Raw genomic sequence first — 17,629 nt, forward strand, 5'->3', positions numbered from 1 at the left:
TTTTGTCCATTTTACCTTCTTTGTTATATATACCTAGTTAGTTATTTGTCTGATAGGACACGGACTTTTTCTTGGCTATACATCTCTTTACCTCTTTGAATCCACAGCTGGTATATGCAAGTAGGCACGCAGGTATTCTCAAAGCTTTTATTCATCGTTTTGCCGTAACCAATGTAGCTTTAGGCTAAGGTTTACTTCTGCGCTTTGTTTCAGCCTGACCAACCAACCTTTTGCTCATAACAGCCAAGCAAATGAAAGCCGAGCCAAGACGACCCAAAAAGCTTATGGAACTATCTATCGACTTAGAGCCCCCAAGTAACCATCCCAGATCTTGCCCTCAAAGCTCAATATCAATGCCCAGATCCATGGCACCAATAATCTCATCGTCCATCAGGGGCGCCGAAATGACCGGCAAGCCGTTCTTCTTCTGTTGCAGCCTGTGCTGCTCCTGCAACTTTGCAATATGCGGCAATACTCCGTTGCTGTTCTTGGACTCGCTCTTTGACGGCGTGTCCGGCGCGGGGGTTCCCGCCTTGGACGGACTAGGCGTGGCCTTCTCAGACGAGTCGTGCACGAACTTGGGCCTGGTGATGAGACGGCGGCTCATGTCCTCCTGCACGGCCTCGCCACGCTCAATCTTCCTCTCGATTTGACGAGCCTTGGCGCGCTCGCGAAGCTGAGCCTTGCGGACCTCTTCGGCATTGCGCCGGCGGTTCTCCATGTTTTTGAGCGCCAGCTTCTCCTGCTGGGTTAGCTCCTTCTTGCCGTCTTTCTTGGTGAGGGAGGTACGGAAGGCAAGGCGGGGCACCTCGAGTTTCTCGAGACGCTCCTGGTAACGGGTGATGGCGGCCTCGTCGTTGGCCTGGCGAGCGATGTCGAGCTGCTTCTTGAGGTATTCGCGTTGGGCACCAGAAAATTTGGCCTGCAGGGCGTTCTGACGCTTGAGCTTGTCCGAGAGCTCCTGCTCGGTCCACGTACGCTGGACGAGGCGGTTGATGTCATTGATCTTGTCGACAAGGGTCTGTTTGTCTGGGAAGGGGACACCCTCGGCAAGACAGACTTGTTTGTAACGGTTGTACTCGGCCTGTTGAGGGTCTAATTAGAGATGATGACAAGTGAAGAGAGAACAGGCACGCATACCTCTGTAAACTTTCGATCGGAACATGTGATCAAAGGCCACTCCCTGACGGCTTTACCGTGGGCAGCCTTGACATACATATCGACGACCATTTGGTGACCCTGATGATCTTCCAAGGCATATGCCTTACCGGTGGTGAAACCTGCATTCCGAACGTTAAACAACATCTTAGCTTAACAAGGGTCTAACGGGAATGATCTTACCCTTAATGAGAGCCATACGGTAGACATCCTGGCGAGTGTCGGGATCGGGACCAATGTTCAGGCGAACAAAGCATCCTGTGAGTGCTTCATCAAAGCCGGGGTAGAAAGCAACCTCGGCAAAGCGACTGCGGCCAACACGAACACGCTCAAAGTCCCGAAGCTCGGCAGGCGGGCTTTCTCTGCTCTCTGGCGAACGAGACCTGTGCTTCTTGTTGCTCGGGCCATCCCAGTCGACGTCGCTATCATCACCCCGACCGGGGCTGCGTCGGTACGAAGGCGAACGCTTACGACGGTCATTTTCCCGCTCCCGCTGCTCCTTGCGGTTGGAGCGTTCCTCCCGGGCCCGCCGGAGAGAATCCATCTTGTCGTCGGCCTTGGTGCGAGCCCGTGATGTCTTGCGAGACGAATCATCGAGCTCGGCTAGGCTTGCCTTGCGCTTCTTCTCTTGGTTGACCTTCAGCTGGCGAAGCATGCGGTTCTGGCGGATACGTTCATTCTCCTCTCGACGCTCGGCCAGAATCTGTTCCCTCTCGATTTCACGCATGCTCATGATCTGCTCCTTCTCTTCGTAGTCGCGGAAGAGACCGTCGACAGGGTACTGGTTCACCTCATCGTCAACACTACGCCTCGCCGGCGAGGCATCTGAGTCTGAGTCTGATTCGTCCATGGGGGCAGAAGCTTGGGAGTCCGGGGATCCCGGCGGAGAGCTGCCGAACAGAAGTTGTTTAGCCTTGAGCATCATCTTGGGCAGCATGGTGGGCGGGGTGATTGACAGAATTAAGAGGGGAAGGAGGCAAGAGGAGGAGGAGAAGGGGTTGATAAAGGCGAGCGGTAGGCTGAGGTCCATGTGGCGCATGGGTGACATGTAGAATGGCAGCCCTAGGGCCACCTGAGAGCTGGGTGAAGGAAAAGAAAGACAAGCACTCACGCCTGGCCCTCGTCCTCCGACTCGTCATCGCTTCTGGCACGTTTCCTTCCCACTGACTTCTTGGCCGCTCCCCTGGTAGACGTATCCTTCTTCCTCGGCTCTGGTGACGGGGAGCGGGAATCGTCCCTGCTCATGTCCATGGCCTCATCTCCGCTGTCATCGGAGGCGTCACCGCCTGCAAGGGCGAGCAACTCGTCGTCGATATCTGACATGGTCCCTTGTCTGTCGCGGGCTGTCGGTTCTTATAAAGCTGCTTCTGTGTGCCTGTAAACGCTAGGGTTATGCAATGGCTCCTGCGCAAAGCAGGGTTCGATGGAAAACCGCCGGGTGCAGATGGTGAACGCGATGCCGAGAAACGTCGAGTGAAGGGCCGAACTGGTTCTTCCAAACTGTTGTTGGTGGATATGTTCGGAACCAACAATGTTCTCCCAATTGTGGATTGACAATGCGCCAAAATCAAAAAGTCGTTATGCAATCGGGTGGTGTTGAGGCGGCGACGGGAGCGATGAATGAGTGAGGCGACAAGAAAGTCCAAAGCGGGATGAGAGAAAGGTTAGTATAGAACCTAAGGGAGGTGAACTCCTATTGTCCAGCAGTTATCTATAGAAATTCAATGGGGTCTGGTCTAGGCTGATGGAAAGGTAGGTAAGTACTTTATGGAACTTGGGCGGCGCGACCTGGAACTCCACCCGCTTGTGCGCGACCTGACGGACAACTTCAACGTCCAGGGGCAGTGCTTGGCGTGAGTTAATGGGTGGTGGTGGTCAAGGCGCCCAAGAGTTCCACACCGCCCAAAGGTTAGATCAGGCCCGTTGCCGGCCCGGCAAAAGCCCACTTGAATCGAGTCCCGTCGTCCTTTTGACCCTTGGCTTGGCCGACGACCAACGTCATCGCGTGTGCAGGCAGCCCTGTGGAGCACTCAGCGATGGAGCTTCGAGGTCCCGTCCCGCCCGTCGCCGTGATTTTGTAAGTGGGCCGACTTTCGAGGTCCCGTCTTTCACTCGGCCTCGGCGCATCTCCCCCGAGCTTACTGTACTCCGTCGCATCAACCGCCTCCGGTCCGTGCAACATCAGATTTTACCAACTCGTTCCAAGTCTTCCTCCAACACGCAAGACCGAAAAGACCGTCACAGCCCATAATGCTTCGTCCAGCAACCAGGCCAGCCCTCGCGGCCACCAGACAGGTCCGGCAATGCGCCGCGCGCTTCTTTTCCTCGCCTGATACCAGCTCCTCGCATGTCCACAGCCCCTCCACAACCCCCGAGACCAACCCAGCACCACCACCACCAAACTCTAGGTCGTCGACAAGTTCTTCCAAGGGTAAAAAACCACTCACTGCCGAGCAGCGCGCCTTCCTGTCGTCCGCCCTCCGCGTAAACCAGGCCGGCGAGCTCGCCGCCACCCTCATCTACACGGGGCAGACCCCGCCTCTCGTATCCCGGGACCCCTCGCTGCGCCCGCTCATGAAGCACATGTACGACCAAGAGGCGGCGCATCTGCGCACCTTCAACGACCTGATCTACCGGCACCGCGTACGGCCCACGGCACTGTACCCGCTCTGGTCCGTCATGGCCACGGGTTTAGGCTGGGGCACCGCCATGCTGGGCAAGGAGGCAGCCATGGCGTGCACCGAGGCGGTGGAGACGGAGATTGGCGGCCATTATAATGCGCAGATCCGTAAGCTGTTGGAGATGGTAAGCGAGTGGGAGGCTGAGGGGTATGAGGTTGGCGCAGAGTTCAGGCATCTGATCAACACGTTGAGGAGGATACGGGACGAGGAGCTGGAGCACCTGGATCATGCGGTTGAACATGATGCGCAGAAGGCGGAGCCGCACTGGCTGTTGACGGGGGTGATTAGGGCGGGGTGCAGAGGTGCCATTTGGGTTAGTGAGAGGGTGTAAACAGGGGGTTTTCTTTGGGGTTGGCACGTGAAGGGGAAAAAGTTGATTTTGGAGGAGTATTGTGTCGATGAAGATAACAACGAATTCATAAGGGGAGAAGGCCTTTCTATGAGCATTAGCATTATGTTCTGCAAAGCACGGATTACAGACCGGTCCGTTTGTACTATTAGCTTATCGAGAGGGTAGGCGATGAAGCGAAAGCACCGAGGTGCTGTTTCGACCAGTTCGCTCAGTTTTTGAAGCACCTCGACAACAGCACTCATTCACAAATGGTTGCTTTCTCAAGGCATCACTGCTAAGAGCAGAGGTGGCATCTTGCTTTGGTGTGGAGTCCCTATGGAGATCAGCTTGTGGCGTGGGCAGCTTAGGTTACTAGGAGACGAGAGGGTTCACTTCGAATTGGTATCTAGGTCGCTTTCTTGTTCTTTGCGCGTCTTTCACAGAGATAAGCATGAGTTGGCAACACTAATGGCTCGACTCATGGGCTACATCACAAGCTCAATATTGCTGAGGCTTTGGTTTCATATCCGGGTACGCTTGTGGCTGCTGCTCGGGTCGGCGCTAAGTGACACTTTTTTTTTTTTTTTTTTTTTTTTTTTTTTTTTTTTTTTTTTTTTTTTTTTGGATGAATTCCCCACGTTGACAACATTAGTGCTTCAGTCATTCTAGGGTCTTCTCGAGACGCAACGTCAATATGGAGGATTGATTGGAATGGCTTGATACTATCGAGGAGGTACTGAGACTACGATCGAGGAGCTGGATTCTCGTGAGCCTGATTGTCCCAAGCTGGAGGAAAGAAGAGTAAAATAGCATGCTAACCTCATTGGCAAAGTGTCGATGATTTTTGGGGAAAAGACAACGCAACAAAAGACAACCCGCCAGGGCTGCAATCATTAACCTATCCTCAAATTACTGATAGGTAGAAAGAGGGATACCGAGGAGAGCGAAGATGATACCCCATCTTACTGAGGAAGCTATTCGAATAAGGTATATGAGAGTTAAGCTATCTATATGACACCTTGCAACGAATAATGTGTGTTACACTTACTAGTATTAATTACTATTATTATTCGGGGGGCATCACAGTTGATGCGGGACAGAACAGAAGCATAACATCACCTTATATACCTTCGCACTCTCGAATGGCCCGTCCGTTTGTCTGGTAAAGATAGGTCAGTAGCGCAATAGAAGAGAAACGAAAAAGAAAGTGAAAGTGACCATCACAGTCACAGTGACCAAGCCCACATGGTGTTTATCAACCAACTTCATTTACATACACATAGACACACACAAAAGTAGAAAGGAGACAGGATCATAGTATGTATCATGTTCACTTGTCGGTGGAAGAAAAAAAAAAAAAAAAAAAAAAAAAAAAAAAAAAAAAACCCATGTTCACCATGTCACACTCACACCCCTGGACACTCCGGACGTCGTTGGACACTACGAGTAGTACAGCGGCAATTAAACCGAAGCCCTTGTCCGATTGGTTAACCATGGCCGTCTGCAAGCGCCGGGAGTTGTGAGTCTTTGAGGGTTTTTGGCCAATCAGAACCTGGATATGCTAGCGTACCTGGATTGTTCCAGGGCCGTCAGGGGGAAAGGATCACAGTGATGGGCTGGGAGTGGACGGCGCTAGTGTGGAGGCGGAATTGTTTGGGCGGACAGGGGCCATGGAGTTTTATGTGCTGGTACTATCTGGACCTGACCTCTTTTCTGTGTTTTCTCCTCGTCATTGGACGTTGTTGTTGAATGAAATTGCCTGTACACATGAGACAGTGGAAGCGATGGCGGCGGTAAGGCGCAACGAGAACGGATACCTAAGTGAGGTCAAGTAATATCAAGACAGGCCGCTGGTCGCTGGATGATCACCTAGGTATGTAGTCGGGAAGGCGAGAAACCGTTCTTGAATGTAGCAATGGAAAGACAAAGTGCCGAATGCAACGGTCGGCGACTCGTTGATGGTGATGTTCGAGTGAGACAGCATGACCATTGACCAGGTTCAACCAGGCACGCCCAGGCACAGTGAACGCAGGCGAATCCTCAGCGTCACATAACGACAGGTGAAGATCTCGTCCGCATTGAAAGATTGGGCATCGTCAGATCACAGTACCTTACCTAGCGGGGAGAAGGGAGCGGGGGCATTGGGTCCTTTTAAGCGTACACTAAGGTAGCTCCTCTGGAGAGGCAACCACTCGAGGAAGAAGAAGAGGGCCTAAGTCTACTCCATTAAGTACGCTCGCTCACTGTCGAATCACGGTATCGACCATTAACATTGCACATATACCTCTCTTGGAAGTAGGAGTAGCCGCCGCGAGTACATGAAGCAGCGCCGGCGTTTATACAAATTACATATCCACCTACCTACCTACACCTACAACCACCTCTATTGCCTCCCAAACGCCTGCCTTTTTTTTTTTTTTTCCCTTTCTGGTCCTCCCCCTTCCTGATTGCGTTTCATTTTTTTTTTATTCACTTTTCCTCTTCCCACTGTCATACCATTCATCACCCGACTTTGACAGTCGCGCGTCGCATTCTTATCGGTCTCGTCTTTTCATTGCTTGCCGTGCAACGCAACTGAAAATAGAGGAAAAAAAAGTGGTCTCACCTCAGTTTATATTGACCTTTTCGACATCAGACCGACATCTCATAATCACATCACTACGAGGCCGGGCCTGGTTTGGAACAAGGGACAGCAGTGGCAGTTATATAAAGGGAGAGGAACACCCAGCAACTGCAGTCATGTCGTCAAACGCCAATTACGAGCCGGATGCGAACCCAGGAAGCGTCGGTGCTAGTCCAGACATGGGAGACAGTGGAAGTATCGCCGGTGCAGCCGGGACATCATCAAACGACATCGGGCTATCTCAAGGTGGTCTGATCGCCATCATTGTGGTTGTTTGTGTCGTCACAATCTTCGGTGGTAAGTCTTTCTCGCCCACCAGCAATACTGCACTGACCAGACATGATATTGACCCTCCCTCCAACAGTCGGTAGCGCAGTTCTCTTCTTCCTGGCAAAGAAAAATGAGTGGAAGGTCAGGGAGACCATTCGAAAGTCGGCAAAGAGGGTCGTCACGGCTTTGACCCCACGACGCAGCGAGTTCCCCAGATCGGTCAAGGGATCTTTCCGATCAACCAGATCCCAACATAAAGGCCGTGTAAGGATCGATGATGTGCCACCAACCCCGCGCATCAAGCCCGAGCACCTGGATTTGGAAAAGGGCATGGGGAAGCCGGAGAAGTCAGGAAAAACACGCATCAACTTCAGTCGGAAGTGAGCCGGTGTGGCGCAAGAGAAGATCAGGCAGCACGAGTTGAGACATAATGAACCATTTGATGACGAAAATGGCAAGCTTGGGGTATATTTTGGGTATCGCTGGTCGCGCGAGCCTATTGCTTTGCGACTCGTATTCGGAAAGAAATGTGTGCCGTGGACGGTGATCATGTTCTTAGCCGGTTCACCACGGCCTGGGGGAGTTGACATGAAAGATACCATGACTTTTTCACATGTATAGTATATAGGGTTGGACGGATAAGCTTCTGGCGTTTTACAGTCGTCTAAAGGTGTTCGTGCTTGCACTTCTCCTCCCATCATGTCTCTTCCGTGTTGGTGCAGCCTCGGGTTCAGCCTGCTTCTTCTTCTTGGACTCGGGCACGAACGTAATCTTCTGCTCTCCGACCACGTCCGTTCGGGCCTTGGTGACGCGCCCAGTCCTTGGAGCTCTTTGGCCGAATGCCGTATCCTTCGCCTTGCCGCCCGCAATTTTGGACGACGAGACCTGCATGACCACGTCATCCTTGCTCTTCTTGCTCTTCTTTTTCTTGCTTTCGACCTCGCTTTCCGGATCGCTCTCATCGTCACTGTTGCTGGTGACTGAAGAGTCGTCCTTGACATGCTGTACTGCGACATCTTGTCCGCCAACCTGGGTGCTGGGGTTGAGGGCTCTGAACTCCCTAGACGTCTCATCGACCTTGAACTCCTCATCCTCGAACAGCTTACCGAAACGAGAATCGCCCAAGACACCAGCGGCGATCTTCTTCTTGTCGGAACGATCAACAATCTTGTCAACCAGCTTCTGATTGACCTTGACCTTCTTGACACCTCTGATACGGCTCTCGCGAGCCTTCTCAACCTTCTCCTTGACGCGCTTGGCCCGCTCCTCTTCCCAGACATACGGATTGGCAATGAGACGAGCCTGGTCGTACAATTTGGAATGTACAAAGTAACCGTGCATATAAGGACGCAACAGGTTGGTCTTGCCAACCAAGTGAGCCAAGCTGAGCTGCTTGAGTTCGGGTATCGTAAGGAACTTGTAGTTGTCGTATGTGTCGACACGCTTCTCGTTCTCCATTTCGTGGACCATGTTGTCGAGGAAATGGCACCACCTGGGAGCCAGGCCAAGGTTGGGAATAAAGAAACTGTGCATCTGCTTGCCCTCGTTTGCAGTCAGTAGCATGCCGGAATCGGGGACATGCGCCACATGGTTAATGTCAACGGTCGGCTCGATTGAGGTCCAGAGGTCGCCACTCTGTTCGTCCCAGAGCTTGATGATTCTCTTATCGGCCGTGAGAAGCTTCTTTTCCTCGGTAGGAGTCGTCAAGTGGATGATGTTCTTGATGGGAAGACCCATGCCCTGATCCTTCCGCATAAGCGGGCGAGGGTTTCTCAGATCGAAAACTTGAACAATACCCGTGCCTGTTCCGAGCGCAAGAGAGAGACCGTCTCTGCTGTAATCCAAGGCAGTAATTTCGCCCTCTTGGCCGCCCAATACCGCAACACGATTCCTGCTACGGGGATCGTAGAACTCGACTGTGCCGACAGTCGTTCCGAAGGCGCAAAGACCGTGTGTCGACTCGGCGACGGCCGCAACATTAACAGCTCCGACGTTGATGCTTCCCTGAAGACCAGCACCGGGCTCATCTTCACCCACATCCACCTGCCATGGCCTCAAGAACTGGCCGCGCTCCAGATCGAGGCGAAAAACCTCGCCCATACCAGAGCCATCCGCACTCAGACCGACAGAGGGAATGAGCACTTCTGTGCTTTGGCGAAGATATGCAAGGTCTCTGCCGAAGCGCGGGAGTCTGACTTCGTAGTGACATCCCATGGGGGTATGAAATTCAATCGAACGGTCGGATTGGAGGTGTACGCTCTTGGTGTAATCTTGGCTGAGCATAATGAAGGTGGTGTTTTCGGATTTCGTGTGGCGAGCGAAAGACAGCGACAGTTCCTGTGTGTTGTGGACGTGGAACTGGGGCTTGTAGGTACCGGAACTCATGATCCAGTTGCCATCTTCACTGACACGGACGCAGTTGCTGGCCTCCTCGAAGTCGAAGTTCTGGAGGAGCTCGAAGTTGTTGAGTTCTTCGGGCTCGTACTTGGCCGATCTCTTTCTACGGCGGGCAAGCCATTCTGGAAGGGGTCTCGCAGTCGACGGCCCAGATACGGTGTATCTGCGATAATGGTTAGCATTTCACAGCGGATCTCTCTTTTCAATGGCAAATGGACGTACACTGGCACCGCGCCGGGATTGGTCAATTTCATGATGTGTGGTTTTGTTGGTGATGAGGGATGGCGCAAGGATGGAAGATGTTGAGAAACCAGAGAAAGCTTCAACTACTATCTGCTGGATGGGAAGTTTTGGAGAACAACCCTAACCCGTATCTGAACTTTTTGCGGCAGAAAATCTGCAAAAAGTCCAGAGAAGTGCCATAGTCGCCAAATGAGGAAGGCGGAAAGCCACCGGCGATAAAGCAAAGGTAGGGCGATAAGGCGGCTTGAAGAGGAAGCGGGACGGGAGGACTGCCCGTGGTGGACCTTTAGGTTCTGGTAGGCGAGCGTTAGCAGGTCATTGCACTACAGTAGGTGAGGTGGCAGGCATGGATCGTGCTTGGCAGCAGGGTCCTTTTCGGTGGGTTACTTTAGTGTACACTGGCTACTGCCCGGGCAGCTGTGGATATGTACCTCTAGTGTGGGTCCTCCCCCGTCGCTGATCCGAACCTAGCAGCCTACCTAGGTAACTGCGTGGCTGTTCGCCTGTCGCATCGGCGGGATGCCCTGCCCGCCGAACTGGAACCCAACTGACTGCAACTTTCGTTACCTACTGGACCGAATGAATCCATTCCATTGATTCGAGTCGGCAACCTCGATGGCGGCTGTGAAGTCACGATTACTGCCCGCCGTCACCGTATTCGTTACCACCGGACCGCCAACTACCTACCTGAACCGAAGTCCACCATCCTTCAGTCCCACGACACTAACCTACAGTAATATCGCATCCCGTCATCCCATCGCATCCCCCCGCCTTGCAGCTCCTCACTCCGTCCCATCTCCCGAACCCGCAAATGACCTCGTGGGCGCATGGTCGGTGATCCGCGACGGTTCGCGCTGTTTGGACAGGGGCCTTGCTGCCATGGAGTCCAGCATCCCAACGACGTACAGCTCAAGACAACTACCGAGTCCATCATCCATGCTGCTTGAACTTCGGCTTCCACTTCTGAGCGTCGCCACAATAGACTTTCATCCCAACACGCCATCACACCGTCCCTCAGGCCGCCGTCGCCGGCCTACATGCGCCCTCATCCCACTCCGCTAACACGTCTTCGCGCCCGGTGCATGGTCACTACGACTTTTGCGACTCCGCCTCCAAAGGCATCTCATTTCAGATATGGACACTGGCGACTATGATACCAATACCTTGCTAATTGTATGCTGGCCTGTCCTGTCCTCGGACCACCGCCTCCCACTCCCCCCCTAACTCACGCGTCTCTCCTGCAGAATAATCTTTCCGCCATTTCTTTTCGCGTTTACGAACCCGTTGCCGCCAACACAGCCTCTTACACCTTCCAGCCACAAGTCGTCGAGGATGCCTTGCGCCGTGATGGCCACCTCGTCCACGTCGATACTACCCGGCGATGTATATGGGTCTTTTACTTGACAACCAAGGATGGCTGCATGTTGGGACCCGAGGAGCGAGGGCTCACCGCCAAGATGGAGGTTTGCGGTTACTCGTTAGGCTTGTCTGGAGAAGGCGGCTTTGAACCCAGTAGCTTGTTCAGAAGCAGACAGCTTGGGACAAACTCTCTCAACACTCCAAACAGCTCGTCCTCTGCCGGTTCTGCTGTTGACGCTGCATTCCGGAATCCGCAGGCCTCTGCCTTTCCTACCGCAGCAGGTGCCATGCCCGGCGCTCCAGTAATGGATAACAAGGGCGCGTCGCACATACTTTCGGACTCGGATCGCTTCGCCCATGTACCATTAAAGGAAAAATACGACTTCTTCATCACTGCGACCCTGGCATCTCTGTCGTCTTCGTTGTGCCACACGATAGGAGCCATTCCGCTGGACCATAGGTCGATATTGCTCCCCTCTCAAGCATACTACTTGGATGAGTTCATCCTAGGCCCGAAACCGCAAACCTGTGCCCTCGGTACTTTTCGCGTCTATCTTACATCGACCGGGACACTCGTCATTTCTCTTTCCGTCTCTTTGCTTGAGGGATTGGCATCTTTTGCGGAGCTGGCGCGGTCAAACATGCTCCCATCAAATCCAGTGGTGCTCGCTGCTCCTCTTGGAGCATTCGGTTTCATGCTGAATCCAGTGGATGGGGACATGTATGGACTTGATAGCGGCTATGGCCATTCGCCAGACACCCAAATCAGTCGTCTAAGGCCGGATCCAACCGATAGGCTCTCACAATGGAAGGCAACGTGTTGCAAGGTACTCCAAATGCGTGGTATATCACCTTCGCTGATCAATGGCTGCTCCTGGTTCAATGTTCACTTCCTGCAGCGAAAACCATACGAACACAGGCAAGACGCCAAGAGACCTCCTTTGACGAACCCACCTCAGATCGCGGCTTGGCCATCGGTGCTTTGCTTTAGAAAACCAAGGATCGATGCTGGCGCTGATAGCCGTTCATCCAAGGCACTGGTGGCGAGCGCATCCGAATCGCTAGATCCGGTAGATGACGCGAGGCAATGGTGCCAAGGATTTCCTGAGCTCGAAGAGACGATCGCAAAGCGAAAGAAGGAAAGAGACGAGAGGGAGGCGCTAGCAGCCGTGTCTCGCAGTATTGCTGACGCTGATTCAAAGAACAACCAGATTAGTGCTGCGTCGCCTATGGCGCTGCGCCGGCCGAGCAACGGTGGGGCCATAGCCGCTTCCAGTGCAATGTATCCGACACCTCCGGATGGAATTCAACCATTAGGCATGGCTGCCTCTGCCGAGACAGGCTTCGGTGCCAGTCCTGCAAATCAGCCCCAGCATAATGCGATGGCTGGCATAGATACTGTGATGAAGAACAACGCCCCCCACACGGAGAACTTTGGCAATGGCTGGGATGGCGGTGACAACAAGCGGGAGCAGCAGGCTGGGAATCTGTTGGAGGGTGACAATATGTTCGGCGATCTCGGGGAAGACATGTTCGAAGGCAACGAGCTTACCGACGCTGATTTCAACTTTTTCGACGAACAACTCAACGAACAACCCGAGGGTGTCGAGATGAATTTCAGTGCAATATCAGGGCTGGGAACGACAACGGATTTGTCCGCTGATACGGGCCAACCAACTAACTCAGCTCCCCAGACTAACAATAGAGTGGAAGAATGCAAGACGGTTCCGCAGCCAGCGCTGCCAGAATTCACCAAACCCGAGCTTAAACACGCACGCAGTACCCTCGCTGAAGGAAGTCGACAACAAGCAAATCAAGAGAGCTTCAATCGTAATTCCACGATAGGGATCAAAAGACAGCACAGCCCCTTTAACCGAGAGACTGTGTACAAGCGAATCAAGGCCTTGCTTCGGTCGCCTCCGAAACCACGATCTCCTACGACAGCAGTTACTCAGCGACGAAAGAGCGAATTCGACAAGGTTGATTTCGACCCTTCACTATCCCTGGTCAACAAAAAGTACACCGCGAACGGCCCCTTCAATTACATGATTCCGGCCGTACAAGAAATGCAAAAAACGCGATTAGAACTGCAAAATCCTCTATTAACGAGAGTCGAAAAACCTCCCAAGGAACCTTCAAGTAACTTTGGGGCTCTTCTAGCGAGGATAGCTCACGGCATTGGCGGTAGCTTGACAGGCCGCGACGAAGTTGCGTCAGAGACGGATGACTCTAGTTGGGCGTCTGATCCAGACGATTTGAGCGACGAGAGTAACTACGCACCCTCTCTCGCCAAGTCAGGAATATCGAGGCGACGTCTGGATGACGATGTCCTCTCAACTGCTGCTTCTTTCAAAGACCTCGAAAGTGCTGTGGCAGATACACCTGCATATGGGTCGATTGATTTGGTTCGGTTATCTCACCCCGAGGTGCCCGAGTTTTCAATCGCCAAATATTTTGCAGATCCAGAGCCAGCACGGCTCCAGGTTTCTTGTTCTGATATGGATTTCATTACCATTGCTCAAATCCTTACCGAGCAAGTGGCGACCGGTTCGCTACAGATCGCTCCCAAAATCTTGAGCCGGAAGCCCCAGGATGTGCGCAGAACGTTGGCCAAAGCAGTGCGGTACTCCATGCAAGGGCTACGAAAGGCCCTGCCACGGTCACTAGCCGATGCGGTTGAGTGTTCGCTCAAGCCATACGCAGATGTACAAGATGTGCCGTTGGTAGCACTGGCGCAGCCACAACGTATACAAGCTAAGCCGATGGGTTCAGAAATGTCAACTCGAAACATCTACCCGATACCAACACCCCATATAGAAATCCGCCGCTATGAAACTCCCTTCTCGATGCTGCCAACAGCCATCAGCTTCTGGGAAAGTTTAGGCCTTAGTCCGGCAAAAGGCGCCAAGGATATTGTATCAGTTTGCGTGTTCCCTAACGTTGACGGCTTACGGGATAGCGCTTCTGCCTTTTTGCAGCGGATACGCAGTGTTTACGAATCCCTGAAGTTGGGGACGTTTGATGTCCTCCCTACTGTCCTGGATCTCGAGGATGGGCTTCTATCATACTTCGCCACCCAACAACCAGCTGGTCGTGATGAATGGGCTGTGTCGCCGTTTGATGGGCCCATGAGCTGCCTCGCAGATGCACTAACGAGTGTCCAGATGACGGAAAAGAACTGCGTTGTCTTCTTTGTCTACCCAGATGATAGGCCAAGTTCGGTCGTGGAAACATGCGCCGCCTTCCACGATCTCTACGAGCGCTACAAGCGGTGTATGGCAGACAACAGGAAGCCGGTCACGAGTGAGCTGGTCCTTCAGCTGGTTCCGCTTGATTGCATTGCGTCGGACACAACTGTGACGGTGATGTCTCCTGTCGATTACATGAAGCTGTGTCTTGAAACATACGATCGCTGCACGCTCTTTGGTGGGCCTATGCCAGCGCCTGCCATCGTTCTAGAGCCACAGGTTCTGCGAACGATCGACTTCAAGCTCAACACAAACCCGTCCCCGAATTTGCTCCAGGAGAACTCATGTATGCACGTTGCTTACGCGCAAAGCGTGGACGAGCGATGGATTACTGCCGCCTGGACGGATTATCGAGGAACGAGACAGATGACCACATCATATTGTCTCGGTCGGAGAGACAGGCCGCTCACCAGGTCTATAACCGAGATCATACAGCAGATATGGGAGGCCACCATGGACCATATTCACTTCGCACGGGTGCATTGGCGGGTCGTTGTCACCAAATGCAGCCCTATGGAACAGCAAGAGATCGAGTACTGGGCTAGCTTGCAACAATCCGAAACTTATGCGAACGTTAGCCTAACGCTTCTAACAGTCGACACCAACCCGTCGCTACAACTCATCCCGCCAGCGCAAAGAATACAGATCCCATCAGCTGCTCTCTCATCAAACAGCCCTGCTTCCACACCCCAAGCCTCCGTTCTCTCACCCGACCAAAGCGGTCTGGGTCCACCAACCCCGATCGGGACCGGCTCGAGCAGTAGCGCCAACGCCGCCACCGACAGCAACAATAACAACACCACCACCACCACCACTAATACCACCACCACCGATTCTGATGCCGACTCAACGCTCGTCGACCAGTTAGACATGACCTGGGCCGTCATTGCCGCCCACCGCCTCAACAACTCGACATCGCTCACCGAACTCAACCAGGCCCTCGCCAGCGGCTATCTCGTCAAGAGGGGCGGCCCAAAACTGGAGGACGTGCCCGTGACGATGGAAGTGAACGTGATTCACTGCGAGGGTATCAACATTCCGCAGCCGCATCAGTATCCGAGGGTGTACGAGCAGCTGCTCAAGGAAATGCTGTCGCACTTTCGGGGGCTGGGGACGCTGGCGAGGGCGAGGGGTGTGGTGGATCGGGAGACGGATGTCAGGCCGTGGCATGTAGCGGTGGCGGAGAAGGCGGTTAGGGCGCTTTATCTGTTGTTGTGAGATGTTTGTTTCGTGTGGCGGATGGGCGTGAGAGTGAAATTATATAAAAGAATGGAGGGTGGAAAGTGACTGTCTTTTCGTAGGATATATTTGATTGTGTGGAGCTACGTTTGTGTACAAGGCATTGAGAATAGCAAGTCATACCCACGATAGCAGGTTGTCGTGGACGGGCGCAATTTAGAGGTTTTCCATGATCGATTATGGATAAAGATCTTGTTGAAAGCGTATGGAGAAGGATTAGGTACATAGCGATTGTTGCAAAGCATTTCATTATGATTCCCCTTTTTGTGCTACTAGTCTTGTTGTTGTGAGTAAGTCTCGATCAGCAACTGCCTTGAACACGGTTTGATGTTCGCCCATGGCCGGTAGGCGATGCTGAAGATTCATGCTCTTACTGGGGAAAAGCGCAATGTAGATATCACATTGGTGGGAACGTAAGGTTGGTTATAATATATGAACCAGAAGGATATCTATGCCGCTATCTATTACACAACGCTAAGTCCACGCGCGTTTTTCCCAATCCTGAAAAGCCCTCCCATGTCTATAGCCCAATTCATGTCCCATCCCTATCATGGCAAATATCTCATGAATGTCGTGTGCCTTTTCCCCCCACCTTGCCACCTTCAAATCCCACATCACACACTTAGTTCTGCTCCCAAAACCCAGGAAAGAGGAACTCAACCCTCTTCATAGCCTCCGGATCACGGCCCTCAGGCTTGGTCATAAACTTGACCGCGCCCTGGGCACTACCCTGCCACTTCTTGGCCAGGACCAAATCGCTGTTATCCTGCTTAAGCAGCTCATCCAGCACCGCACCCACGAGGTGCTTGGCATTCTCGCCGTTGGCAGCCATGTACTTCATGACCATGGCGACATCCACGTCCTCGCCCGCCTCGTCGCGCCAGCAGTCGTAATCGGTCGCCATGCAAATCATCTGATAGGCCAACTCGGCCTCTCTCGCGAGCTTGGCCTCGGGGAGCGCGGACATGTTGATGACGCTACCGCCCCACGAGCGATACATGTGGCTCTCGGCGCGGGTGCTGAACGCGGGTCCCTCCATGCAGATGATGGTTCCCTTGTTGTGCAGCACGACACCGTCACCCTTCATCGCGGACGCGCACTTCTCGACAACCTGCGCCAAGCCGGCGTCAAAAGGATCGGCAAAGCCAACGTGGCCTACCACGCCGCCCTCGTAGAAGGTGAAGGGGCGGATGCCCTTGGTCCGGTCGATGATCTGGTCGGGGATGACGAAATCCATGGGCTTGATTTCTTCTCTCAAAGAGCCGACGGCACTGAAGGCGATGATGGTGCGCACGCCGATGGAGCGCAGGGCGGCGATGTTGGCGCGCGCGGGAACCTCGTGGGGAGCCAGCTGGTGGTAGAGACCGTGACGAGCGAGGAAGGCGACGGCGTGCCCATTGTGCTCGAAGATCATGAGGGGAGAGGAGGGAGAGCCCCAGGGCGTGGTGGGGTTAAGGGCGGCAACAGGGACGTAGCCCTCGAGCTTGGAGAGGCCGGTACCGCCGATGACGGCGATGTGGACGGGGCCTGGTGGAAGGAAAGTAGTTTTAGCTGGTGTTCAATCTTGTTGTTCCTCCCTGAGCGCGTGGCGACACAAGGCAATTGGCGCTGAGAGCAACCATATCTATGGTAATCCATCCACCAAGGCAACAGGAAGACGGCAACGACTTGGACTTACCATCGTAAGTGGCGGGAAGGTTCTCCATTTTGGCGATTGGTCCAATACTAGATTAGATACTCTAAGTGACGGGCAGGGAAAGAAAGAAATGCGTACGAAGAAGCAGACAAAGACAGAAAAGAGAGAAGATATGTAGGTACACTAAGAAGACGCACTAAGACCCCCGCATTACCACCTCCCTGGTCGCTAACGCTTTAATCGCTTCGTCGTCCCGGCTGCCGTATCACCTATTCCAGTTTTTTTTTTCTTCGGATGATAAGTACCCGACCCCTCGATGATGGCGATAAGATAAGGAATTGGTTCAGGGACAGGGATGGATATGCGGGGGGGCCTTGAGTTGAGGCATCGATGTGCCAGGGGTCAAATGTCTTATGCAAGCAGCAAGTCTTGGCGCTGCGGTTT

At 53.3% G+C, this 17,629-nt stretch overlaps 6 protein-coding genes across 6 annotated transcripts; 3 read left to right on the forward strand and 3 right to left on the reverse strand.

Moving 5' to 3' along the window:
- Positions 1 to 118: 118 nt before the first annotated feature.
- Positions 119 to 2,927, reverse strand: B0T23DRAFT_141395 (plus-3-domain-containing protein). Its single transcript, XM_062832366.1, has 4 exons — positions 2,270 to 2,927; positions 1,342 to 2,048; positions 1,141 to 1,280; positions 119 to 1,084 (listed from the first exon to the last, which is right to left on the reverse strand). The coding sequence occupies exons 1-4, from the start codon at positions 2,479 to 2,481 to the stop codon at positions 338 to 340; spliced, it is 1,806 nt and encodes a 601-aa protein (XP_062692877.1). The 5' UTR covers positions 2,482 to 2,927; the 3' UTR covers positions 119 to 337.
- A 1-nt stretch (position 2,928) lies between these two features.
- Positions 2,929 to 4,338, forward strand: B0T23DRAFT_141383 (ubiquinone biosynthesis protein COQ7-domain-containing protein). Its single transcript, XM_062832365.1, has one exon. It carries the CDS (start codon positions 3,409 to 3,411, stop codon positions 4,168 to 4,170), a length of 762 nt encoding a protein of 253 aa, XP_062692878.1. The 5' UTR covers positions 2,929 to 3,408; the 3' UTR covers positions 4,171 to 4,338.
- Positions 4,339 to 6,909: 2,571 nt separating this feature from the next.
- B0T23DRAFT_395781 (uncharacterized protein) lies at positions 6,910 to 7,447 on the forward strand (the record flags this gene model as incomplete). Its single annotated transcript, XM_062838210.1, has 2 exons — positions 6,910 to 7,090; positions 7,158 to 7,447. 2 exons carry the CDS (start codon positions 6,910 to 6,912, stop codon positions 7,445 to 7,447), a joined length of 471 nt encoding a protein of 156 aa, XP_062692879.1.
- Positions 7,448 to 7,582: 135 nt separating this feature from the next.
- Positions 7,583 to 9,857, reverse strand: B0T23DRAFT_141428 (WD40-repeat-containing domain protein). The gene is made up of 2 exons (XM_062832367.1): positions 9,683 to 9,857; positions 7,583 to 9,623 (listed from the first exon to the last, which is right to left on the reverse strand). Exons 1-2 carry the CDS (start codon positions 9,712 to 9,714, stop codon positions 7,718 to 7,720), a joined length of 1,938 nt encoding a protein of 645 aa, XP_062692880.1. The 5' UTR covers positions 9,715 to 9,857; the 3' UTR covers positions 7,583 to 7,717.
- Positions 9,858 to 10,639: 782 nt separating this feature from the next.
- On the forward strand, positions 10,640 to 15,580 carry B0T23DRAFT_141438 (mediator complex subunit 13 C-terminal-domain-containing protein). Its single transcript, XM_062832368.1, has 2 exons — positions 10,640 to 10,876; positions 10,948 to 15,580. The coding sequence occupies exons 1-2, from the start codon at positions 10,838 to 10,840 to the stop codon at positions 15,526 to 15,528; spliced, it is 4,620 nt and encodes a 1,539-aa protein (XP_062692881.1). The 5' UTR covers positions 10,640 to 10,837; the 3' UTR covers positions 15,529 to 15,580.
- A 371-nt stretch (positions 15,581 to 15,951) lies between these two features.
- Positions 15,952 to 17,564, reverse strand: B0T23DRAFT_379662 (nucleoside phosphorylase domain-containing protein). Its single transcript, XM_062837157.1, has 2 exons — positions 17,228 to 17,564; positions 15,952 to 17,076 (listed from the first exon to the last, which is right to left on the reverse strand). Exons 1-2 carry the CDS (start codon positions 17,253 to 17,255, stop codon positions 16,172 to 16,174), a joined length of 933 nt encoding a protein of 310 aa, XP_062692882.1. The 5' UTR covers positions 17,256 to 17,564; the 3' UTR covers positions 15,952 to 16,171.
- Positions 17,565 to 17,629: the final 65 nt, after the last annotated feature.

This window comes from Neurospora hispaniola (assembly GCF_033458365.1).
Source record: "Neurospora hispaniola strain FGSC 10403 chromosome Unknown B0T23scaffold_4, whole genome shotgun sequence".
NCBI classification, from domain to species: Eukaryota; Fungi; Ascomycota; class Sordariomycetes; order Sordariales; family Sordariaceae; genus Neurospora; species Neurospora hispaniola.